Source organism: Puntigrus tetrazona, chromosome 17, assembly GCF_018831695.1.
Source record: "Puntigrus tetrazona isolate hp1 chromosome 17, ASM1883169v1, whole genome shotgun sequence".
NCBI classification, from domain to species: domain Eukaryota; kingdom Metazoa; phylum Chordata; class Actinopteri; order Cypriniformes; family Cyprinidae; genus Puntigrus; species Puntigrus tetrazona.
The window spans coordinates 7,941,351-7,969,160 of record NC_056715.1 but is presented as its reverse complement, the minus strand read 5'-3'; the positions used below and the strand labels follow the sequence as shown (position 1 = coordinate 7,969,160).

The 27,810-nt window shown below is 37.2% G+C and overlaps 1 protein-coding gene across 1 annotated transcript in view; it reads right to left on the bottom strand.

The window, feature by feature from the left end:
* The window catches only part of ttc27 (tetratricopeptide repeat domain 27), a 67,835-nt gene that overhangs the window by 25,730 nt on the left and 14,295 nt on the right, over positions 1 to 27,810 (bottom strand). The window contains exons 6-10 of the mRNA XM_043262818.1: positions 24,013 to 24,177; positions 23,688 to 23,827; positions 21,811 to 21,923; positions 19,263 to 19,329; positions 2,653 to 2,766 (exon numbers count right to left, since the gene is read on the bottom strand). Of these exons, the coding sequence (XP_043118753.1) occupies positions 2,653 to 2,766; positions 19,263 to 19,329; positions 21,811 to 21,923; positions 23,688 to 23,827; positions 24,013 to 24,177 (599 nt within the window). The remainder of the gene's footprint in view (positions 1 to 2,652; positions 2,767 to 19,262; positions 19,330 to 21,810; positions 21,924 to 23,687; positions 23,828 to 24,012; positions 24,178 to 27,810) is intronic.

Genomic DNA, 27,810 nt, shown 5'->3' with positions numbered 1-27,810 from the left:
TGGGCATCACTGTGCACGTCACAAATAATACACGTGACACAGAAAGCACGGTATACGCATGCAGCTTGTGCATAACAACCCTGAACGCTGGCTGTACCGATGGTCAGTAAGAACGAAGCACAGATAAGCTGCTCTGAAAGGAAGTCGGGAATGGGATATTGTTAGATCGCCCGCTCCCGTTCAAATTACACCAGAGTTACCAACCGCTACAACGTTTTATTCAGGAATTTAATCCCACGGCGCATGAAATCTGGTCAGGTCCCAGAACTCTACACCACCTTTCTAAGGGCAGCCATCTTGCCAGTCCAACATTTACGGTTTTAACAGAATCAAAAAAACAAAATGCCTGCAAACACTCCTTGGCAACACACAACATTAAGAACAAAAGACATGTAAAAATGACTTTCATAGACGGCATTTTGCACAAATCAAGTTATTATTTTGTCTTGTAGAACATATGCATCAAGTTATAGTTTCTTCAGGGCAGTACAGAAACAATATTACGGTCTTATTTAAAAGATTTTAAATCAGTCTGAAGAAAGTGCTAAACACCTTTCATATTTGGCTAAAGGGAATGCAAACTTTTAAGAAAAGAGGAATATGTAAATTGTATATGCAGGCTTTTACTTTTTGACTGTCCTTCTACATCATTTTGCTCTCTATCCCTTTGTTAAAGTGTTTGTCCTTCTTCACTCATCAGAGATTGTGCTGCCACTCTCTCGCCATCGCTCCGGGGCTCTGCTCTGCCGGGATCGCTCTCAGGGTGACTGAACTCACCGGTGTCAGCAGTGGGATTTGCTGGGCGCTTCATGTTTCTCTAACTCTGTGATGGACAGGTGTTTGTGTGACTTGCTGTGATCTCCTGTCTGACTCAAACTTGCCCCTCAGGGTGGCCTCCTAGAGTCAGGCTCCCCCAACGATCTGTCACATTGAGTTTTGGGATGTCAGAGAGCTGCTCCACTGAGCAAACACTTAAAACTTAAAGGAAGGAAGCAATCAAAAAAAAGAATAGAGAGCAATGTGTCGCAGCAAACTTCGCTCGATAACGACCTTCCATCATTCGTATGTTCATACAGAGAGCGTCTGATCTCACCCTTCAGCTCTTTGGGCTCTTAAATGATGATCACCTTCAGCGCTCACGGCCGTGTCTATGGGCGTCACTTGAGCTCAAAAAGAGGGATGCCATCATTAGCCACAGCAAACTGACAAAGTTTAACTACTGCAATATCTATGATTTGTTAGCAGCAGACAGTGATAACTGTAAAAAAATTATTTACAGTTTCTCAATAAACTAAATGTATATTTTTACCAACATTTTACTTCTGCTAGTACTAAAACTACAAACGATAACAAAAGCAACAATTAAAAAAAAGTTGTGTTTCCTACTAGAGGGATTAATACATTTATAATATATTTTGTGTTTAATGATAAACTGAAAAATAGATAGCACAATGTATTATAATAATGACATTTTACTAATAATATAATAATAAAAACAATAACAGTAATAGAGAGATGCAAAATAATTGCATTAAGTGAATTATGACCTATTATAATTACATTTTGTTAATAATAATAAAAAAAAAAATCTCTCTACATTTAGATTTTTCACCAGACTCGATTTTAAGCCATGACTTTTTAAAAAGCCTAAAAACAAACCATAACCTTAGCAGTAAACCACTTTCAGAGCAGAACAGCCATATAATGTCTGTGTGGCGAGACAGATTTATATTCACAGTCCTACAGTGAACGTACTACAGTAATAAATAAATGAATAATAAAAGGACAAACAAGCCAGCTTCTGTCAAAAGTCTTTCTGTTCCTCAGAAAGACATTAGAAGCTATTAAACTAAATTTGATCAAAAGGACAGGAAGAGCCAGGTTGTTCTGTTTCCTCCAGAGCACAGGGTGACAAATCTAATTCTCCAATCCTGCCTAAACCGCACACCCCCCCACCCCACCAACACACACACAAAAGCACAAGAATACACACCGAACATATCAGCACTTCTCTGGTTTTACTGTTCTGGCTTTTCCTCAGTTAAACATGGACACAAACTGTCATGACAAATGACAGAGGAAACGGGAAGCAGCCAAAGGGAAGCTAAAGCATCCTCCTCCCTCGGGCTTATCTCCATTTCTCTTGCACACACACAAATGCAGCAAAAACAACGTGAGGAAATCTGGGATCTCATTTTTCTGGGTGGCGTAAAATTTTGGAATCATTACATTGAAGCCAGTTAATGTATGAATCAAACATATTGAATGACGCAAACCTTTGCAAAAAAAAAAAAAAAAAAAAAAAAAAAAAAAAAAAGTATACTACTTACTACATCAGACTAAAACATTTACTGAGTCTCAGAATGAAAGAGTTCACACTACCATTCACAAGTGGTTGGTAAGATCTGTTTCTATTTTAAGGCTGCATTTATTTGCATGTTGTGTGATTTGTTTGTTTTTTTATGAAAATATTGCAAAATAAGTACATTTATTCTATAAATTAAAATTTATTACTAAAGCGTCACAATCAAATTTGAACTTGCCAGTTTGGTGCTCAGGAAACATTTCTTCTCATAAATGCTGAAAACAGTTAAGCTGCATAATATTGTTGTGAAAGAAAAGCAAACCTGTGTGTTCTGAACTGCACTTTACCTGCGTTTGCATCATGGCACGCTCAACTCTTCGTGAGCTTCCTCTCTCCAGCTTGGTCCTCAGGCACAGCGATGTCACTTCCACTGCCCAGAACTTCGGCTGAGACAGCAAACACTGAGGAAGAGAGAGATGGAAAAAAAAAAATCACTCACGGCGACGTACAGATTTTTCACATCCCCCTTTCATGAATATAAAAATCATATGTGCAACTATATCATTAACCAATAAGAGAAATTCCTGTCACAATCTCAGCTGCAGTGAGATTGCAATTGCCACCAAACATTTAAAAAGGCAACACCTACGCGTCGCCGACAAACACACCGCTTCCTGCATACAGAGACACACCAGTGTTCAGTGGCCTGTATCACATCAGCAGAGCGGCAGGTAGAGGACTCAGATGGAAATACTTTCCGACACACGTTACTGGAAAAGCATCCTGTCTTAACTGGAGCAAGACCAACACGTCGATACTAAATTAAAATATATGAGGTGTCTGTTTAAAACGGGACAAGGCATTCAAGAAATCAAGAAATATACATCTGCGGCTGGGAGAAGGATTTTAAGTGGTAAATACTGTTGAGCAAACCTTTACATATTTACATTTATACATTTGGCAGAAAGCGACTTAAAGCGTATACTGACCCAAGCCATATCCAATTTGAATATGTGCTTTTGGATCATTGTGAGATAAAATAAGTTAAAAGTTAAATGCTTTTATCCTAAGTAACTCTCAGTACGCTTAATACAGGCACTGGCAGGACACGTAAAGCCAATAATATTCCTTACGCTGACAAAACAAATGCTTAAAACCAAATCATTTTGAATTTGCTATTTGGTTCGTAAATAGAGGTTCGGAGATGTGCAGGGGAATTAGCGGCAGCAGCAGAGATCAGATCATGGTTTCACAGCAACGATGCTAAGAGAAAGGCAAAGGTGAGTCTACCAGGAGTACAGTAGGTCAGTAAGAGATACTGAATCGTCAGACAGTCAACCATTGTGAGCAGTGTGAGGATTAGCTCTGTCTTTGTAGCCAACTGGGGAGAGATACGAGAAGAGAAAAGGAGAGGAAGGGTTGATCCTGGTCTTCTTGGAAAGCAATGAGTAATGGAGTATTTGTAGTCAATGAACAAAAGGTCAGTTCCTGAGTATTACTACGGAGTGTACATACACATACATATACACATCTCATGATTTCAAGCACTATGTCTGGCCTCCTCCCCTCAAAGCATTTATTACAGGAAAGGGTAACAGCACTTCGGTACCCTGACCTACAAAGGGGAAGAAAGAAAAGGAAAAAAGCTCTGGAGTGTTTACATGTGATTTATGAGGACTTCAAGCCTGACTCATCAAACTCCTGCTCTTAAACCGACATACACTTCAAAGCCTTGCCATCTCCCGTTTTAACATCAAACATCAGATATGCTGTGAAACACTGCTGTAAAAGCAAGGAGGATGAGGGTGAGCAATTTAATATATGTGTAAGACACAATTTACTACAACATCAACACATTAAACCGCATACCCCGATTCTATAAATATAATCAGCTATTTAGGAAAAATGGAAAATACACAGATAATATACATTTACAAATGTGTTCTTGACAACTACAGTTGCTTGAATTCAGTTTTTAACTGCATATACACAATCTTGTCTGTTTTGTTAAATTTTACCAATGAAAATAAAAAAAAAGCAAAACTTTTAGTCTTCAAGCATTTCATTTCTTAAACCATGTTAGTTTAGGATAGTTTAGAGCTGACAGAGGTAGAGAGAGAGAGAGGTGGGTGGAAATGGGAAAGGTCCTCAATCCGATATGATCATGGTATATTTTAAATCATATTAATAGACAATGAAGCACAAACTCAATGAACTAAGAAGTCTGACATTTAAATATGATGCTAACGGTGATGAATTTGTCTTATAAGACTAGCAAAATGGCAGCAGATATATTTTTAGAAGGAAAATGGGCCCTGCTGAGGAGTTATGTTTCTGTAAGAAACATCAGTCTCCTGTGGTCCATTTTCTCACTGTGTGTTAGCCTACTGTATGGTGGGGGTCTATATTTATCTGTGTGGAAATGTCTATATTTAATTCACCCATACTGTAACAGGCCTCACCCCAACTCTGTCTACAGACACAAGGGCTCCAGAAAGACTACAGAGCGAGAGTTTGTCACCAGTTGAACCGACTACCCAGACAGCATTTTTAGGCATCTTTGGCAAGCTCACAATGCAAAGGTTGTTCTGAACAGTAGGCAGAAAAGTTATGCTGCCTCTCAAGACATTTGATCTATGCATGTATCATCACAGATAAGGCATCCTCAATGCACTTTCTAGCTGAGCATTAAAAAAAAATAAATGCTAGAAATGTACTACTTTTGTCTGAGAAGCATTGTTCCTGTGTAATTAGATTTTTTTATTTATTTTTTTTTTTTAAACAAAGTTACAAAGTGTTTGTAAGCCCAAGTCACTTTTTGGTTAGAATGCCATATTAGAAAATAACTTCTAGAGAGCAAAACGTTCAAGGTTTGGTAGAGAGCCAGAAAGATCTCATTTTTCAGTTCTGCACTATCCTAATAAAATAAAACCTGGCTATGTTTCTGAAGCGCTGATGAACATAATGAATAACAGAGATACTTCGGCTGTCTCCAAACGGGCCGAGTGTATCAGATGGAAGGGCAGAAATTGTTAGTGACATAAGCATTTTGGCAGTTCATCAGTTGGAAACTCAAGCTGATAATGTGTGGATTATTTTGTCTTTTTCTGCAGCAAAACTTCCTGAGTTCCCTTTAAGTGTGTGCTATCTATCTTCCAGAGGAGCATAGCATATCTGAGATTTGAACCTGATAACATAAGATCTCTGAGGAGCAGAAGAACGCGCAGCGCCGCCTGAGGTCAGACAAAACCCAAACTAACTCAGACCATGACTAAACTGAGATTTACAAAATTGAATACCAATACAGAAATGGATATCAATCTAACAAACCTGATTTTTAAGTAGAGGAAGCAAATTGTTCTCAGCACAGTGGGTGACACTTAGTCTTATGCTCTGAATACTCACACACACACACACACACACAAAATCAGGGAGAAATGCAACATTAAACAGTATACATACATACATACATACTTATAGGCCTACATATAGCACACAAACATAGTATATGCACAAATACTTATATTGTGTGTGTACTCTGGGGTTGTACAAAACAAATTCCCACCCCAGGAGATCTCGCTGCTCACTGCAATGCCAAGTTGACAAGATGATTATCACAAAGCTGCTTCATTCCCTGGGGAAGATCAACCACCAAGAAACAACTTCTCAAGCTGCTGACCCCTCCCACTACTTCCAGAATGGCACCTCTGTTCCTCTCCCCACACTTCTGCCGCTCTGAAAAACCCGTGTTGCTATGGTAACAGTATCAAGGCTCGGAAATGGGAGGGAAAGCATTTTAAAATCACTAGACCAGCCCAAGACTTAAGAGTCAGTGTATGGTTAGTTGTTTTTTTTAGTAGGAAACTTGGCTTTAAAAAGAGACATATGTCCCTTTTAATAATATGTCATATTTTACAGCTCATACCTCAGATATTCTGCTATAACATATAGGTTTGGTTTTGTGAAAATTATTATTTTTTTAAATATATGGTTTTCTGAGCCTGAAGCATGTGCACAGAAAGGAGCTGCATGGGAGTAACTAAACTAAGCTTTCTCATGTCTTATTGTGCTTTAATTGTTAAATGTTAACACAAATTAAAAAAAATGTATTGTATTAGATCTTTGTTGCGGCAGCATAATATACAGTAAGTAAATCAAAGCCACAGTTCTCTTCTCTTCAAGTGGAAACTTGCATATCATGGTACCAAAAATATAATAAGATCCCCTTTATGTTCCACAAATACTTTTTTTTCCTCAGTGTGACACACATCTAAGTAAAACAGAGGAAAAAGGACTTTGTTTTATTTATCGGTTGTTGATTGGATGCAGGCTGATCTGAATGTGCTTGCATTGGTATTGATTGTTCACCGATCCTATAACCTTTCTTGGCATGTGATTTTGTTTTCACAATTGTTATCCATTGTTCCATAAGATCTTTGTTAAGAGTTGGGTGATTTTAATCCTACAGGAAGGTTCCAGACCAGATAAAAGACACTGATTCTTGAGGGACTCCATGTGCACCTTAACTCCAGACCCGACTTCAAAGCTCATTGGCTCTGTCTCTTAGCACTGTGATTAATATCTACAAGGGTCTTGATACCAATAACTACAAAAGCAAAAATAAAATCACAATTTGAAAGTATTTTTCATCTGATGAACCCCAAACACTAGAGCATCATTTCAAGCTAAAGATTAACACATTTTTGGACTTCGGTCGAGATAACTTTCACATCCTTAATTATGACAAAGCACAACTGGGAGAAAAAAAAAAAAAAAAAACTGAATAGCCAGTGTTCTGGCTACTAAATGTATAAGACTATAAAAAGAAGGATGACTCTGAGCGACTCAGAGCAGCTTGACATCACTAATAAAAGCACAGCTGGAATAATAAATGAGCTAAAGCCGCAGCAGGCTGCCTGTAGAGACACCCGTCCAAAGCACAAGGCACAGAACGGTAGATGTGAGCAGTAGCAGCACAGCTCTTCGGTGGTCTTTCCAAGAGACAAAGAGACACCATGAGAGATGGAGGGAGAGGGAAATTTAAGAGCTGCCTAAATGAGCTGTTCAGTGGTCCGAGTCTTTACCTTTATTACTTTAATTACACAAAGAAAGAGTAAAATGTCCTAATTTCTGGGAATAAAAAAAGACTTTAGGCTCTTTTTAATGGAGGATGAAGGCATGACCGACTCTGAAACGCTATTGTGAAATTCTTTGAACATCAGTCTTTGCTTTTTACCGGTTAATTACAACAAAACCACCAGCAATATAATACAAAGTTTCTACATTCAGGGCTGCATACTTCATATTACTACTGCTGAAGTGGACAAGAGCAGACATCAGGAGACTCAGAGACTAAGATGTCATTGAATTGAGCAATAGAGGGAATATTAGATCATTTTGTAGAACAATTAACATCAACCAAAAATTTCTCTTGGGGCACAAAAGCACAATGATTACACAACCAGATAAATTGGTTAAAGTCTTTTTGCAATAAGTATGTTTCAGATTCCAAGAAAAAAGCAAAAGTATCTTGACATACATAGTTGACCGCATTTAGAAGCAGATTTAAAAGATGCATCATTTAATTTTACATATCTCAAAAAAAAAAAAAAATACAAAAAAGGTAGGTATAAATATCTGTCTAGAAACAAGGTATATTTGTGAATGTGAAAAAAAAAAAAAAAAAAAAACATTACTATCCTTAAAGACCAATTTTTAAACAAAACAAATAAATGTGTTAAACAGAACTATACTTAAAAAAATTACTTTAGGTCATTTTTATTTATTCCAAGTAAACTTTTAAAACTCCATACTAGTACCAGAGCATAAATAGTAAAAACAGTATAAAAAAAGTACAAGTAACTGGCTCCCAAAGAGCGAGTATTTCTTAGCCCAAACATTCACAAAAAAAAAAAAAAAAAAAAAAAAAAAAAAGTGTCACTGATCAGGCATCACTTTGACGTAAGGTGGTTTACCAAACAGATGATGTAAGTGAAGCCTATCATCTGTTGAAAAGGATATCCCAGCATTTCATCTTTAAACAACTGGCATGCTATGCTGCCAAGGCTTGTCCGTGAGCCTGTGTAAATAGTCCTTCAGTGTCAGATAACTAATGTGTATCTGCACAATATCTATGACGAAAGACATTGAAAAAGAGACAGTCCCCATTAACAGAGCTACTAATGTAACACAATCTGGCCACCACAAAGTATTTATATGTAGATTACTTTAATTGGTGAGGTGTGTGGATAAAACCCCAAAAAGAGGGCTACATATGCAATGCAAAAGCGTTAAGGTACTCTGAATAGCAAAGTGTCAGACATGATCTCATAGCATCAACATCTTTATCTTCAGTTCAAATGTCATTTAATTCTAAAGCAGGTGGCCCAAGTATGATGCCATGCACAGGCTTAAAAATTATTATTTTGTGCATTATATCATTTAAATCTGTCGATGACAGCTAAATAAAATACAGCTGTAACGCATCACCAGGACTTCATGGGGAACTGGTGCGTCACTAAACTGTTGAAAAAAAAAAAAAAAAAAAAAAAGTTTATTATCTGTGGCTACATTATTGGATCTGATGCAATACCTCTTCAATAGCAGCCTTACTAATGGGGAAATGCTGGTATTTAAAAGTCTCTCATCCTCAATTTTAAACTGACTTTAAATTGAGGATTAAATGAAAATTACTTTGATTTCTAAAACGTTCAAGTTCAAAAAGCTCTAGGCCAAAAAAAAGTGCCGACCATAGAATTTATTATGCCATTATATAACAATGTTTTTTTTTTTTTTTAATTAAGAGAGCTTTGCTTATTTTAATAAAATAAATGTAATAATACTATACTACAACTAAATTATATTTTTCATATTTAATACGTTTACAAACCTGTAAACTGTGAACTGTAAACAAGCAAATTCCAATTCTGTTCATTCTAATTCAAACCCATTGGTTTTGTAGCCATTTCAATTCTAATCCAAACAGAAAAGGAGACAAATCTTCAATTTGACCCTGTCACTGAAACCACTTCAGTGCTGACCTCCAAACACATCTGAATACATCTGGTCAAGACATCATTCACTGAAAATGCTGAGGAATTCTGACTGTTGAAACCATCCCAAGATTCTGCATTGTTTAAAAAAGCTTCCCTAAAGTCCTCTTGCGTCTGAACGAATCCATCATGTCACAATCGATTTAGCTCATTTGTAAAACACGATCCTTTTTGACCTAAATGCAGTTTACTAAAGAGTCAAAGCATCCCTGTGTCAATGGTTGTATAATCTACCGTGAAATTCTCAATTTTCGAAATTTGTTCTAGTGAACCATGTTGACAATAAAGCCCCATAACTAACAGCAAAGGTGGACGGCAGACGTCCTGTGAGGTTACCGTCCAATATCCAATGTCTGTGGTCTCTGAGCTGAAGATGAAAACATGAATAACTAGCTTTGAAGGTGCACCAGCTTTGCTATGACTCAAGCACCTCAAGGTGTTTGGATATGGCAAGGGTCCCCAACAGTGAACAACAGCTCTAATTCAGCAAGACAGAAACATGCCAGGTTCTACATGTGCACAAGCCTAGTGTTGGAAATGGGGTGGTGTGATATGTCTTTAGTCCAAGATGTACCCCTGAGCGAAAGAACAGAGTTGGGAAAGAGAAGGTCGCAGCTTAGGAAGGATAATTTGTTGTGAGGTCTTGAAGTTGCTGATCAGAGTTGAGCAGACATATAAGAGGAAAGAAGTATACCCCCTATGGAACACACTTACTGGTGAGCAATGAACCGTGCAAAAGCTTTCAACAGTGACAGGACAACTCAGGTAAATGTGACTGAAGACGTACTTCTCTATTTTCTTAGTAGCTGTATGAAAGGAGCGTCCCATTTCTTGTTATTTTGGGTAATATTTCAAGAGAAGCCCTGAAGGTCCTAATGGAAAATTCAACCGTGAGGGTACAAACAGAACAAAAATAATTAACAGACGATGACTTAATCTCGTAATAAAGTTTGCAAAGACCCAATTCCACATGTATTTATTTAGAAATATACATGAAAAGCAAGAACTCTGGTAAAGTCATTAGGCCCTTGTGGAACTAAAAGATTTATGGCGAGACGGCCACATAAACGCCACGGCTATAAATTAACCCCAGCGGCCGACCCGCTTACAATCAGAATGGCTCCACTTTCCAAACAGATTTGAGAGCTCAAGTTCAGCCTGAAATGGCTGGTCCTTCCTGGAAACCATTCAGTAAGACGACTTGAGCCAGCGCACGTCTGGGCCGCCATGATATCATTCAGATTACAGCAGGTGCTTCAGACACATAAACCTTTCAGTGAATGAAGAGCCACATGAAGATCCCAAATGATCAACAAAGCAAGAGACAGACCTTTGGTTCAAATATTATTTTATCACCCTATAAACAGAAACTCAAAATGGCAGGTAACATTGTTGTGTTTTACAGATCCAGAACTGCTCCAAATTCAGTCCGTCCAAGCACAACTGCAGGAGCTCCAAGAAACGGCTTAATTCTGGTACAGAAACTATACTTTGATAATATCATTTATTTTAATTAACAATTTACATACATTACATTTAAGAAAGAAAATGTATTAAATCAAACTGTATAAGTTACATTAGTAATGCGAATGAGAAAAATTATATAATTGTATTAGTCACACATAGAACTAACTGTAAATTAGACGCAAATCATTATTTGAAAATATATTACAATTTAGCACACATTCCCTTTAAAATGACAACCTGGTTATTCTTTGCTAAGACTAAAGGGATTCTCTGCACTTTGTTAAAAAAAAAAAAAAAAAAAAAAAAAAAAAAAAAAAGACACTTATGATCTTCTGGATGGTTTCAACTTTACAAATATTTGAAATTGCTTGTCAGGGGACATATTACAGATGACAGCCAACAAGCTAAGATCCGGTGAGTGAAAGTAAATTTTAGCTTATGATTAACAACAGTGTCTTTGGTAGTTCTTCAAATGTCACAAAGTGGACCGTGTTCTTTTACAGTAGATAAAAATTCCATAATTTTGTAACAACTTTTTTGTAGTTGAATTTGCAACCACAATAATAGCAATAATTTGCAACCACAAGATTAACATACAAGGACTGTAGGCATACAATGCCCCCAAATGAAAAAAAACTGCATTAAATAGAACATGATTTAAAAATTTAAAATATAAAACCATCTGCCAAATGTAAATGTACTTTCATGATTCAATTCATAAAAAGATAAGAAACAGACAATACAACTCTGTGACGTTTGCTGGGTACGTGACAACCATCTAACCAGCCTGCAGACTCCTGGATCCACATGTAGACTGGAAAGATGCCTGCACACACAACCAGCCAGTGAAGAGCAGCAACAGCAGACTGCAGATCAGCAGAAGATGGAAAGACTGGTGGCAAATCATGTCAATGAACTGATGCTGACATCGATTATGATGTCTAAGAGAAAACAAGGGCTGTAGAAACACAGGTGTGAAATCAAACTGAGCTTCGGGTGCAATCAATCAGTCACAGAGAATTAAGTAAATCTCAAAAGTGGAAGGAAAGGGATTGTTTGTTCTCTCACTATATCGTCATAACTGCTCTTTTGACATTCAGGAAGGCACAAGGAAAAGCCCAAAATCACGTGGACTGTACTATATGGAAAAAAGGGCTGTGGGTACATCCAACATGAGCCATGTCACCAAAAAGTACCAGAAAGTAAACATCACTTCCCTAACAACGCAACCCCATTATCTCATAAATAAACTTTCACCGCACAGAGACATGAAGAGCGAGGGAAAACAAATTAGATCTCAGTCAGGTGCATATTTCAGCAGTGAATGAGGAAATGTCTCATTAACGTCTAATCCTCAAACTTTTAAATCTGAAAGGTCACCCATAGATCTGGGTAATGTTTTTCATATTACTTCAACTGATCTTTCCCTGAGTGTAAGGCATCTTCTCATTCAAACCACATTAACTACTTTTGCAGCGTACAAATATACAGCCCACTGGAACTAAAAGTTGCGCATGAATGTTTTAAATCTGCCTCTGTTCCACAGAAAATATCAACTGTGGTTTGCATGTTTTACAAAGTACTAAGCTGACATCAACACGCTCTCTGAACACAGCGGGAGAAAACCAGATGCTCTCTCAGTGAAGATGAACCCTCAGGAAGAATTAGGGAAAATTAGATTCCAACTCAAACCTGTCAAAGAATGTATTTATCAACTACTGGCACTTTTAACCCTTTAAAAATTAAAGGGAAAAAAATATTTTGTTGTATAATTTTATAAAATGGAAGCCTGACTGCTTTGTAGACTTTTTTGGGGGGGCATATACTTCAAAATATCATAGTTCTGTTTTCTGTTAACTTGTCAAGTGATATGTAAATATGAATAAAATGAAATATTACACAAGGATATAAATCAATTTATAATTCATATTTTATTTATTAGGGTTTATAAAAGAAACTGAAAATAAAGAAAAGAGTTAATCCTGTTACAAAATGAAAAGCTTGAAACTTTTACTAAAAATCAACCAGGGACAAAAGTGGCCGTAAGCAACACCTACCAAAAAAAAAAAAAAAATGACATCATGAACAACTGGCGACATGACCATTCCATATCCAAGCTCAAATTAGCCACCGTTGACAGAAATACTCTCAAGATGCGCAGTCCTGCCATTTCCCAACGAAGACGCCCATCTCGGTGAACAAAAGATTTATGAGTTAAACTGCAGGTGTTCACCTTAGATCTGAGAGGACACGCTGCCATGGAAGAGCCAACACGTTCACACTCTGCTGCACTGGATTTAGGAACACAATGCAGCCAACAGTGTACTGCCCTTGGCCAGAGATCATTGGTGAGATCAACACAAGCATCGGCCTCATGGGTAACAGCGAGGAAACGACCCAATCCAACCAAACAAACACAAGCTCACATTACATACATAACACCATCTCTACATTGACCCGGTGTAGGAGGGGGTCAAGATCCCTAACAGGGATTCAGCGATCAACGGAAATTAAACCGCTGACACAAGCTCAAACGACACACCCTGGAGGTGACCGCATGTGGCCTGGGTGGCCAAAACAGCGGGAAAGTGCTGAAAGATAGAGGAAGAACAAACCACCCAGGTGGCTTTGCCAAATGCTGGGCTCCATTTTAACGGATGCTACCACCCATGACATCACAAACCAAAGAGATCAGACCAGAACAGCCTCAAAACCCATATGATTCATCTCAGATGAGGAGCTCTTTGAAACCGAAGCGGGTTTGGCACTTACGAGGGGGATTTTAATGCGAATGATGTTACTCTTCCCATGGCCAAGACCTGCGGTTTACAGGAAGGATCAGGAGGAGAAATAAGACAGCAGTACTACTTTATAAAAATGGCTAAAAATGGGACTGAACACAAACAAATGCTTTATTGCATCTCAACAACCTCATCATCTAAAGAGCTAGTTTCCCTGGACATACTGTCAACTAAACAAGGTTTTTCAAACCTGATTTGCCAATTAACAGCGTAATCCTACACCGGGCTTAATATGCATCTGGGAACTCAGCCAAACGTGGTATTGAATTGATTTCTAGGAGCAGTATATGATACAGCAAATGCCTATTGATGTCCAACAGATCCTGGTAATGGGAATGTGCAATGATAAATAAGTCCTAAATGATTTACCACTTCACGTGACAATGATAGGAACGCTTCATTCAATACAATCATTATCGGCTGTACGTGCAACAGTATCCGAGGTCAATCGATGACTCTTGATCATTAAAACCGGAGGGATTCACAGCCAGAAGTCATCCATCGGGCGACAGGACGTTTATGCGATGAGTTACGGCAATGAGCTCTCCGACACACACACATACGCGCAAACACAAAAAGAACACATCCCCATCCTTTGAGGGCGCGTACGTCAATGTATTTTTTCTGACAGCACACATTTTTATCATCCTCCCACCCTTCACGAGAAATGATTAAATGAGAGGAAAGAGTGTTTGCTGCGTTAAACGCATGGGCTATGAAAGTATTCCCTGCTGTTCCTACAGAAGTGCTAACTCAGCCACGAACATGTCCCTTTCCCTGCCTTTTCTGAAAAGACTTCATTTTGAGGATGAAGAAAATAAATAATCCTGACATATAAATGATAGTCTCCACCCCTCGTTACGCTCCATCTCTCTGGTTATTCTTGGATGGCTCGAGTGCTATAAGGCAGGTTAAATAGGAAACGCTGTATAGCTCATGCATTTTAAAAAGAAGCTCAGTAAAACGAAATATCCAGAAATGACATTCAGGAGAGAGTTTAAACAGCATGTCACACAACAGACTACTAATGAATATGGTTATTACAGCTCTGACAAATAGTATTTTTAACCTTTTAACTTAACTAGAATTTAAATTGATATTCATGAGCTAAACCTAAATCATAATCAGGTCCGTAAACCCATCTATCATTCCCAAAAAAGTGACACTTTTTAAACACTTTAAACATCAGTTTTAGTCTTTACTCCCTGTAACAGCACTGCAAACAGTTCCATCTGACAATGACTATGAATGAGCTGCAATTTGTTGTTTTACACATCAATTTGATGACTGATTCTTGTCTAAACGGACCATTTATTTTGATAAAATACAACTACAGGGTAGCCTTGTTGCGATAGATGGTGCTGATGATACCAGTGTTAAGTCCCAACACTGGTAACGTCAATAGTCCCACACTGTTGTTTAGATTTTTTTATAATAATAAAAATCATTTAGTTCAGTGAGAGAACAGACAACTAAAACTGAAGGTGGCTGCTCAATGCAGCACATTGACTGAAAAACACGATTACAGAAAAACAGATTAGATTTAATTCATAATGTGAGGAGAGCGAGTCGAGAAGAAGAATGATGTGAAAAAGACAAGACGATGACGGAAAAGTTTCAAAACGAAATGCAAACAGCACCTGTTGAAATATTTTGGATTTTGAAAAGCCTTTTGACTTCTGCTATCAATCTAAGTGATAACGAAAAAAAAAAAAAAAAAAAAAAATAACATTGGTTCCGCGTTTGTTTCTGATTTTTGTTATTTAAACTGAATTTTTTTACGTCATTATTTTATACCAAGGTGTATGCCCAATCCATTCGCTTTGCCAGTAAATACATAATTATTTGTTCCTCATTCTTTACTGATTTTTAGTTCTGCATACACATTTAAACTTTAAGTCATGTTATTTTCTTTTAGGTATAGGCTATATTTTGTTAATAAAAGTTCTATGTTCTGCGTTGATGCTTGAATTGGATTCAAATCGGTGTGAATTTAAGAGTAAATGCATACGTTTCTTTATTTAAAAGTGAGGAAAAGAGGGAAAACCCAACTCATCTAAAAGCAAACAACTGCTTGAATAAAATTTTAAAGCGAAAGTAAAACACGCTTACAGGCTATTTAAAAATCAAAAAGAAAGTGAGAAAAAAAGACGGAAAACTCAACAACCCCTACCACAATGTTACCAGTATTGTCACATGAAAATTAACACAGTTTATTAACAATAGAATACTGATTGTGATATCATCACAATAATATTCTATTAACAATATTAGCCTTACGCATTGAAATTATTCAAATTTTCCCCAACCATGGTGAAAAACCACCAAATATTCATCATTTCATCTCTTTCTAGTGTTTATGAGCACAAATTCATCAACTACAGTGATTTCTATTGAATTATGTCCAGAGGCAGAGGATGTCCTCATCCCAAACTGACTCACAGGGCATATTCTACCCCATTAATTTTGTTTCCAACCTGCTTAAAATATGGACTCTAGAGTTCATGCAGAAAGCAGAGCTCCATCATGAACAGGAAACTGCTGTTTGAACTCTTTGCTCAAAGTGTAGATTATTTTTCCAGAGGGACCTGACTCTAACAGCTTTTGCCGAATATGATGCAAACCTCTGGGTCAGACTCTGGAGACACATTTTTCCTTCTTTCCCTTTTTGCTGCTCATTTCCAATCCATCACACCGCTTCACCCTGTCCGTCAGAGCCCCGTACCTTAAGCAAACCTGAGATTGGCATATCTGATGACTTGTGGTGACGTCTCTGGGGTGGGTGTTGACACATTAAAGTTGGATTTGAATTGTTTGCCAAAAGCTGTCAGACAGTCAAACCTTCCATGGATTTAAACCCATATTTCACAGCACCACACCTAATTGGGCTCCTCGACAATCTGTGATCTTAAAAGGTGTTGATTAGGAAGGATTTATTTCAAGGAGAGACCACCAACATCCCAGCGCTACAGCCATGAGAACAGGTGCGGGTATTTGTCAAAGCGTCAGACCATGTCCCCTCAAGGTTAAAGTTGTCTGGGAAAGTCACTATACTCTAGGGAAATTTGCAATTGGCCATAACACAGAAATACTCGAAAAGAACTGACCTCATTCCAAGACATGGGACAGTTTAAAAGAGAAGTGCTCACAGCCGAACGTACGAGAGCAGAGGACTCACTTCGTTGCTCGTACAAATAAAGATATCGAGCTTTGAACAGCGAGGCGAGGCGGAGCAGCCGAGGTCCTCCGAGAGCCAGAGAAAGGCAACTTCTAATGAATGCAAATAGATTCGGAGTCTGTGAAGATGGGTAGGGCAGTAACCCAAGTATAAATTAGAAAAGAAGAAAACAACTGAGGAGGAGGACAAGCTGAAACATCACCCCTGAAAATGAGCTAAAGAACTGTTAAACAGCATCAGACGGAGTTAAACAAGCAGCTGCAGGAATAGGAGAATTCAGATTCAAACAGACTAACATCACAAGATACAAGCTGTGTGTGTGTGTGTGCTGTTTGTGAGTAAATACAGCACATGAGGTACCAAGAAAAAAAATGTTTTATGAAACATGTAATGTTTTATAGATAACCTACCAAGTTGACAAATGGCAAAAAATAATAGATTTTATAATATACAATACATTTTGATTGAATACATTTAATTGTATAGCTACATCATTAATCATTTATTTGTTTTTAAATATTTATACAAACGTTTTTTAATATATATATATATATATATATATATATATATATATATATATAAAATTTATTGTATGTTTTTCCCATATATATGCAATGATCATATGCAACTGTTTCAATGCAAATCTTCAAGTCTGATTATTAAACATTTTCCTGGCCATGTTTAGTAAAACAAGACCTGGTAATGGAAAAATGTACATTTTCACATATTAAGCACTCAATATATGGCACCTCTACAATAGAGCGAGAGGCACAACTGTGATCGTGAAGTGGTTGATTTTGCTGTCAGAGACATTTGTAAATGGATATAAATCACACACAACTGTCCGCAGCAATAACAGACTATAAATAATTGTGGCTGTTGGTGGGCACAGGTTGCTGATTTAGAAACTCTTTGTATGCTAATTTGCTGCTGGTTAAAAATGATGTTCACAGCAGATGTAGACAGTGTCGAGTTGAGCACATGACTGTTCTTACAGGCGCGTCTCCGCCGCAGGGTTTCATTTGTGGTACCCCGGTATATATATATCGATTCAGCAGAACATATGCAGTGCTTTAGTTCAGGGTGGTTGCTAATAAGAATACCCACATTGTTGTTTCCACATCTTAATGGCGAGACGCTCACTACAGATTAAAAAGAAGTGACCCTTAGGGAAACTTTCCAAATTGTTTGTGTGCTGCTGTGGCTGAAACACTGAACTAATTAAATTAACAGGAAGTGGCTTAAAGATTATCGAGGAAGACAATATGGCCTGCTGGCGGAGAAGCGTCTTCATTAGCTCGGTTTCTGTAAGTGAGTTTGCTTTCCCCATAACTGACCAGACGTTTAGGTTTCCGATGCTTTTTCACTCTTCTGTAATCCGAGTTTTGAGTGAATGAGCTGAAAGGAAATGGGCAGTTTTCAATCTGCCTATCATTTTCACCCAAGCTGTCAAACCTGCTACATGTAAAAATATAAAGACGTGTCAAAATAACAAACCACGTTCTTTCTGACATTAAAAAAGTCTGGAAGTCAAATCTTTAACAGCATACAGATGTCAAAAAGACTTATACATCTGAGCTCATACGTTTACATATCCCTGCTGAACGCGTTTTGGATTTTTATTGGTTTCTTTTTTGCCTAGAAAAAAAATGTTTATGGTTTTTGCATATATTCTACAATAATAACATTTATATTAACAATATAATACCATTTTAACATTAAACATTTTAATAATATTTGGGTCTTTGGTTAAGTTTTGGCGTTCCTCACAAATTCCTCAAAAATCAATGATTCTCACAGCTTTGTTTTTTACGGGCCCTCAATTTTCCAGATTGTTCAAACTTTTCAAAAGTGTGAGGACTAGTTATTTTAACTAATGTAATACTAGAATTGTAAGGAGTTATACTGGAATTGTAAATAAAAGTAGCATATTTATGCATGTTTTTATCCATTTTATATGTAAGTTTTTATGCATATTATGGACCATATATTTGTATTTGGTTTTTTTGGTAATATCCCACATTCTACATAAATTCCTTTTAAACTGCATAATAACAATGCAAATTTATTTATAGTTATGTGTAATACATAGTAAAAATCTGTCAAATCTGTCTGTTAAAAATCTTTAAGTGTGTCTTGTGCTGACATAAACCTATGAAAATATATTGACCAGGGGTATACAAGGTTATGTGCTAGATTTGACTAGTGCAGTTTAAAATGACAAGGTCATGACGCCTCATTAATTCTATACGTTCCTGGCAGAGCGACAGACCATTTCATTGGTTTGTGTTTGTTAGTGTAAACACACACTTTCTAGACATAAAAACTGTCACCAAATGAGAGAGACCTGTTTACATGCACCCCGTCTGTCAGGCTGAAAATACAACTGCGTGTACTGATAAGAGATGTGTCAACTGCACGGTGGCAGTGAGAGGAAGACAGAAAAACGTGCATCTTACCGTCGTGAAGGCCAGGAGCTCCTCGTCATTTAGCTTGTGAACTGGATTATTCTTCTGAAAGTCTATGCTGCAAAACAACAAACAGTGGTCTAAAAAAAAATCATCACATAAATGATGCATACTTCTATTTGAGTTCACAAGTCACCCAAAAAAAAAAAAAAAAAAAAAAAAAGACATTTGAATAAAAAAAAAAAAATAATAATAATAATAATATATATATATATATATATATATATATATATATATATATATATATATATATATATATATATATATATATATATATATATATATATATATAAAAACATTTAAGAATCGAGACATATTTCATAAAAACTTAGAAATAAGCCTTCCATTATGATTTATTTGCATAATGACACATTAGTGTAATGCATAAAAGTCTCATTATTACTTTGAAGATTCTCTCAGTAATTTGTTCTTCATTAATTGAAAGAAACGAATGAAAACCCAAGTTCAACTAAGCACCAAGACAGAAATATAGATCTTAAAACATAGGCTTCCTTTTCTCTCTACATCTGGGTTTGAAACCCGACCCCCGCATTTCATGAAATTCACTCCGCTCTATTACAGTAGAGGCATTAAAACAAAGTTGTCACAGGCAGTCGAAAAGATTTTATGCGAGTTTGCACATCTCAACTCTCACTCAGCAGTTCAATTATTTAATCCTCGTATTATACCCATAACTCAATATTCTAGGTAACTTCAGCTACTTTCCTCAAGTTGTAACTGCATGAATTTCTCATTTGAGTCAGAGTTCTTTATATTAGCAGAGAATAATAAATATACGTTGTTGGGCGGTTTGCATTCCAACAGAATGCAGTTACACCGTATGTGCGGTTTTGCTCGACTGCACCAATGACGGCCCATAATTCACCTTCAGCCATCACGCAGCCCAATTAAGGTCCCAGGCCTGCATAATTACGCCCTGCTAATTATTCCACGCCTGCAATTTGTCTCCTAGCAGCCAGTCGGGCAGGATGACGACCTTTCTACAACAAACAGGGCGCACAAGCTGGTACAAAGCTAATTAGAGAGCAGTGTAGGAGAACCCCGCACCTCCTCCCGGGCCTGAGATGGGGGTGGATGACCGCACGCTTCTTTGTTTTTTTAATTCAGGATAGAGAAGACTACTATCTATATGCACTCGGGCACAAAAACAAAAGTCTGCAAGACACGCAGCACTTCAAAGTTAAGATAAAACAAGACCCTCAGCAATAACAAAGATCTACACATCCCAACACGAGTAATGTTGAGCTGCGGCTTTAAAAGTCAGGAACTAAAATACTACAGCTACTAAAACTAATCTCAAGGATGAGGAGACAAAGAGGAGACAATTTTTCCTTGGATTTTTGTGTCTATGAATTTTTTAAGCACATTTCAGCCAGAGGACCTGTTGAAGTCATACTCGTAAAACGGTTTGGCTTGGGCTTTGACAACCTGATTTTCTGAAGTATGTTCAATCTCACATGCACAAGGTAGACTCTTAAAACAGACTATATTAAAGTGTCACAAACCAAGAGACATATACACACACACACACACACACTTGTGGCAAAAAAGGGATGTGCGTTTCCTTTAACTGTTGACAGTGGCAGAATATGCAATTCCTCAGGAAGATTTATTTCTTCTATAAAAAGTAAAGATTTTACCTTCATAGCAACATCCTCACTTCTTACAAAATCATATGTAGATTCAATTAAAATTAACGTAAAATACTGTTTTAATAAAACTGAACTGAAGCTGAATCTAAAATGAAGTTCAAGACATGTACTGTTTTGCAGTCATTAGTTTAGTTTAGTAATATCTGAGTAATTGGGAAAATACTGGAAATATTTGCATCATTTATTTTGATCTTTTTTTTTTTACTGCTGGTCTATGTTCGCATCTATTTACATCGTCATATTTGGCCATTGCGTCAGGTCTCACCGCTTTTAAATTGTTGCACAACATTAGCATTGCATTTTTATGTTAAAATAAATAAAGAAATAAGGAATTCACTCAGATACTAAACTAGAACTATTAAACGTTACATTATACTTCAGAAATAAACATTTAAAATAAATTAAATATTAGAAATAAAAGTATTGCATTATAGAAATAGTAAATTATTATTATTATTTTATTTTTTTTTAATCATTGTTTTACACACAGTCTACCACCATTCAAAAAGAAAAATGTCTTAGTATCGAGCGTTGATGACACATCCAAGCCACCATAAACAATATTGATACAAATTGCTGTCTGGTGAAATCAGGCTTCAACATGCTGCCAAAAATGCAGTGGCAAGCAATCTCGAATAGAAAATAGAATAGAGGCCACTTTTGTGCATCTGTGTACAGTCATTACTGCTTTTCAATCTGTATGAAATGTTCTGAAGTCAAAAAAAAAAAAAAAAAAATAGTCGAGACAATTACTGCTCTTCATGATCGATAACTGTTGTTACTTCAGGATACCTAGGTACTAGTTCCCATCCTGTTACTACAGCCACCTTTAAACATCTCATATACATATCAGCTGAGACACTCACCATGTGGCCAATATAAGCGTCTGTTCCTCAGCGCTGAGGTCCGGAAGTTCATGTTCAGATGGATCTGCCAGGTTAATCTGGTTCAGAACTGTATCATCACTCAACTGATGATCCTATAAACACACACACACACACACACACACACACAGGGGCATGAGAACCAGAGCAGATCCCCAAATGACCAGAGTATGACAAATCACAGATCACCGTTTAGATGAGTAAATGATTTAAACACCGTTATGGCAACATTACTCTATTATTGTATTAGGAACAGCATTTAGAACATTGCTCATCCCTATGTCGGACTTTACATTATTAAAGTGTATTAAAACAAGCATTTAGATCTTTAATCCCTTTAGAAAAATTATTAGAGAAAACCATGCTGGCTCATGCATCAAGAAATCAATGATAGTCAGCATAGGGCGGGGCATATGCAAATGGAAATGTTCCTCTAATTTAGCCTATTTAAAATCGAATTTGTTGACGTCCAAATTCAATTCCCATGAAATGAAGTCTGACAGCTCTCACACACGGACAGACACTCTACCTGAAAAGCTTTCACATGCAGATAAATGACAACCAAGACTCACTGGAGTGCTATCAACTCAGAGTTTGTAAGCAATACTGATCTTATCACATTTAATCCAAAAACTCAAGTCATCCTGGAAAAAATGATTTAATGCACTTTTTAGGGCCACAACACATAAAATGGGGCCAGCTAAGGGAAAACAGAGATAAGGTTAGGAAATTTTCCGTAAAATCTTTGTCTGTCCCCAATTTGTCATATTTGCAGCCAAAGCAGATAACACCAGACAGAGCAATGCCACTGCACAGATCAGCCAAACACCAGATAAAACTCAACCGCCGTCCAAAAATGTGCAATAAAAGTAAAGCACTGCCTCAGGGTGAGAGGAGAGAGACAGCGTGAGGAAGAGGGGAAAGATTGGGACAGATGGAAATCTGCATAAAATTTATTTTTCACGACCTTCACTGAAGCTCAATGTCATGTCTCCCATCAGCACAAGAATAAATGTCGCCCCCTGATGGATGGCATAAGAACTGCACCGTTCTTGCCCCTGCAGGGACTGTGATAGGCATTCATTAAAATGAGAGTATAAATTTCAGAAATGTACAAAAATAACCCACTCTCATGTAAATGATGCAAGTAAATAAAATAAATAAAGCTCATTAAATATTATGCTCATAGACATAGGGCACTATAGTTACTAGTTACAACAGCTAACAAATTTTACTGCAACAAAATAAATACAGTTAATATAAATAAATGATTAAATTCTAATAAAATAAATTGTAATTTTTTTCTTATTTAACGTTCCATTGTCGTGACATTAAAAGGCACAATGTGTGCGCTTTCCCCGTTAGAGGTCACATTTTCAAACCAATAATAAAGGCAAAGCTCGAAGATCTTTGCTCATTTATATCTATGTAATCACCTAATCACCTGTACACGACTATTACTTGTACAATAAATAATATATATTTGCTTACCTGTCTATGAAAACACATACAAGAGCCTCTGTCCATTGTGAGGATTTCGAGAAGCTCTCAACATTTCGGACACGCTACACCGATATTTTAAGTCTAATCATGATAACTGTATTGCATTTGCACGATAAATAACTACTACTTCCGTATTTGTCCAAGTGTGTTGCCGTAGTATTCATAGGTGGAAACTGAGGATAGCGCAAATATTGCATCATTAATAGGCGACAATGACCAGGGATGGGTCGTTATTAAAGGGAACTTTTGAGATAACGCAAGTACACCATTGCATGAAATGTATAACACTATGCAAGTGTTTTTGGATATTTTATTACAAAAATCTTGCATAAGCTAATACTAGACCTTCTATGTACCTTTGGTAAGAGTTCTTTAGGTGTTGCTGTGAGGGAGGGACTCTCAGAATCGGGAAGAGGCGAACTGTCCTTCCGTTTCACATCTAAGATGAGCTGAGCCAGAAAGTTCTCTTGAAAACGAGTTCTCTTTCCTAAAGCACCTGAGAGAGACAAACAATTATTTACTCATTCATGCATTCCATCAATACGCCTGGGTCATCAATATGGTTCTTCCATTCATTCATTTCATCTTCCAATTACTTGAGTCACATATCGTCATTTATCCCTCCTACAAATCACCTCCACAGAACAATCATTTTTCTTGACATTACATAACACTCCTTACCTGTCACGTTAACATCGATTCCTGACAGATCGCGGGCTGCTTGCAGGTGTTCTTTGGCCCTGCGATACTCGTAGTAGGTCAGGCAGGTATAACTGCACTCCAGGTGGAACTGAATGGCCAGGTTCCTGTGTGCGTTGTTGGTGAAGAGCTCCTCACATTTACACACTACAAGACAGAGAGGAAAGACTAGTTCATAAGGGGCACCATCTGTATTTTTACAGTCTTCTATATATTCAGCATTTATTATATTACCATACATCTCCAGAGGACAATGCTAAATGGTTGTATAATACATTGCACATTTATAGATGTCATTATGATTATCATAGATACAGTATGAGGTTGCACTGCGAGGGAACAAACCTATTGCCTATACGGTAAGGATATGGCTGGATACCCACAGAGAGCCCAAACAGTGTTTCAGGGGAAGAAATGAAGAATGAATGATGAGAGAGAAAAAAAAGAAAAAGAGGAAACGGAAAGGGAAAGGGAAGGAAGGAAGGACGGATAGATGAAAGATAAACTGAAGAAGAATAAGGAAGGAATGGAGAAAAGGAGGAAGGAATAAAGTGGTAAAAAGGAAAAGGATGAATAAATAAAATAAAAAGAAAAGAAATTAAAAAAAGAATAAAAAATGAAAGAATGAAGAGAAAAAAAATGGAGCAAATGAGGGAGAAAGGTAGGATAGAAAAAAGAAACAGGAAGGAAAAAGAAAAGGACGGAGGAGAAGAGTAGAAAGAATAAAGATGAAAAGAAAAGACAATGAACAAATGGAGGAGGAGAAAGGACAAAATGACGGTGAAATGCAGGGTATAGGAACGAAGAAATGAGGGGAAAAGGTAGTAGTGCAGAAGAAAGAAAGAAAGAAAGAAAGGAGAGAGGGAGGGAGGGAAAAAGAAAGAAGGGAAGAAAGAAAGAAAGGAGAGAGGGAGGAGGGAAGAAAGAAAGAAGGGAAGAAAGAAAGAAAGAGAGGGAGGAAGAAAGAAAGAAAGAGAGGAGGGAAGAAAGAAAGAAAGAAAGAGGAGGGAAGAAAGAAAGAAAGAGGGAGGGAAGAAAGGGGAGGGAAGAAAGAAAGAAAGAGAGGGAGGGAAGAAAGAAAGAAAGAAAGAGGGAGGGAAGAAAGAAAGAAAGAGGAGGGGAAGAAAGGGAGGGAAGAAAGAAAGAAAGAGAGGGAGGGAAAGAAGAAAGAAAGAAAGAAAGAAAGAAAGAGAGAGAGAGGAGAAGAAAGAAAGAAAGAAAGAAAGAAAGAAAGAAAGAGAGGGAGGGAAGAAAGAAAGAAAGAAAGAGGGAGGGAAGAAAGAAAAGAAAGAAAGAGGGAGAAAGAAGAAAGAAAGAGAGAGAGGGAGGAAAGAAAGAAAGAAAGAAAGAAAGAAAGAGAGAGGAGAGGAAAAGAAAGAAAGAAAGAAAAAGAAAGAAAGAAAGAGAGAGGAAGAAAGAAAGAAAGAAAAAAAAAGAAAGAAAGAAAGAGAGGGAGGGAAGAAAGAAAAAGAAAGAAAGAAAGAGAGGGAGGGAAGAAAGAAAGAAAGAAAGAGAGAAGAAAGAAAGAGAGGGAGGGAAGAAAGAAAGAAAGAAAGAAAGAAAGAGGGAGGAAAGAAAGAAAGAAAGAAAGAAAGAGGGAGGAAAGAAAGAAAGAAAGAAAGAAAGAGGGAGGAAAGAAAGAAAGAAAGAAAGAGGGAGGAAGAAGAAAGAAAGAAAGAAAGAAAGAAAGAAAGAAGGGAGAACTGAATAAATGAAGGGTCACTGATTTATTTTTCTCGGTCCACTTTCAGCTGTATTCTAGTATGAAAATGTGCGTCACAGTGACCTTCAGCGTGATCTGGGAGAGGATCTGAGTGTTTTAAAGTCCCCTCATTGCAGATTAAAGCTCACTTAGCGAGTGAAAGCAGCACCTTTCCTTGCATATACTAACAGCTCCGGATCATTGATGGGCCAGTCACGCTCATGTATCTGTGTGTGCAGAACAAAGACGAGCGCTCATTTCTTCCCCTTCACAAAGACTTGTGACATAAACCGCGATTACCTCATGTTAACAACAGAAATCAGCGAGAATCACAGTCTTAAAAATATCACAAAGAGCCTTGTGCACGCTGACTAAAATAGCTGAAATTCTAATTTTGAATTCATCATACAAGCAGCCAACTTTCAATGTCACATCTTCAAATGTCATCAAATGTTATGAAAGCGTGTTACAGCACAGATCTCTCTGCCTGGGGGCTAAGAGGGAAAAAAAAAAAAAAAAGTGTAACAATATTTGAGGCATTTATTCCAGAAACAAAAATCAGTGACTAATGGGATACAGACATAAGTGATAATTTTATATTTCTAGTAGGGCCTTAAATATGAATGCTAGAATTATTTAACAATGCTTCATGAATAAAACTGAATATATATTTTATTTAACATTAGTAGCAGTACTAATGGTGTTAGTATTAGAATGAGAACAAGAGCAACAATTAAAAAAAGCTAATTATGTATTCATTTATAATTTAGCTATTATAAAATTAATTATAAAACAATGCAATGAATTATGATATGATGATATACACACAAATGAATACACGTTACACTACTTTTAAGGTGTCCTTGTTAGATTAAATATACATATAATTACAGAGTAATATTTATTAACCACATGTTATGGATAGGTTTAGCATTAATTATTTTTTTCACGTTTTAAGGGATTTATCAAACACATTTAACTGATATTTACTGTAAAATCTATAAAAAAAAAAAAGCAGCCATGGCTAAATTCATTCAAATCTACAAATCACGCAGACTGACAGGCCTTATGAATACTTTCATACTCTGAATAATAAAAACGCCACCAAATCGGTTTCCTACGGACGCCCTCTTGAAGACGGTCACCTACAAACCTGCGTTAACATCTTCAGTGGACCAGAGAAATCCCAGTACGGCCTTGACATTTACTAACCACAATGATGAAAGACCTGGACCAACAGCCACTCACCCATGTAACTCACCCAATGTAAACGCTGATTAAAAAATAATTCACCTTTATTATTTACCAACTCATAAAATGCTCCATTGACTTCAAAGTCAGTGATAAATAGGGAAAAACACCCCGCTCAGACAAATTTGCTCGAAACATAAACCCTACTGAAATCTCATCTCGTGGTTATGCCCGAGCACGGTTCTTGAAGTGAAATACGACCTTACCGTTCTGAAAATCCTTTCTGCGTTTCGGTTCATTTTTTACTTTTTGAAATCCAAAAGCAGCCCGTGTCCTGCGGGAGTAATGACTGTTAGGGTATACGTTTCACACGGTGTGCTTTTATTCAGATTGAACTGTGTAGCACATCAGCTTTTCTTAATCAGAGTTGTTAAAGCGTATGGAGATGCACTCGGAATAAAAAAAGTAGACCGGCTTCGAGAGCTTAAAGGCCTTCACATATCAGCATGTGAGGTTACACCGATTCGCTCACGTCTGCATCTCAGATCATAAGACTTTCTAGCTGGAATATAAAACCATGTTTCAGTTCAAATGTATTTGGGCTCTCAGCCGCAGCAGATATTTCAGTAACGGATTCTGTTTGTGGGAGTCTCAGTTCCTTCCATTAGGGGCTCCATAATGACATCTGGTCAGCGAGGATGGATTATGTTTCTGTTAGGCCCTTGGTGGGAGACGTACTAATAAAATTAGATGGCAAATATGACGAATAAACTTGCAATTGCAAGATATAAAGTTCCATAAGAGTTATGCATTGCAAAGAAAGAATAAACACGACTGGTACAACTGCAAAGCTGTAATGATGAGGAAACAGTGGTTATGAACGCACA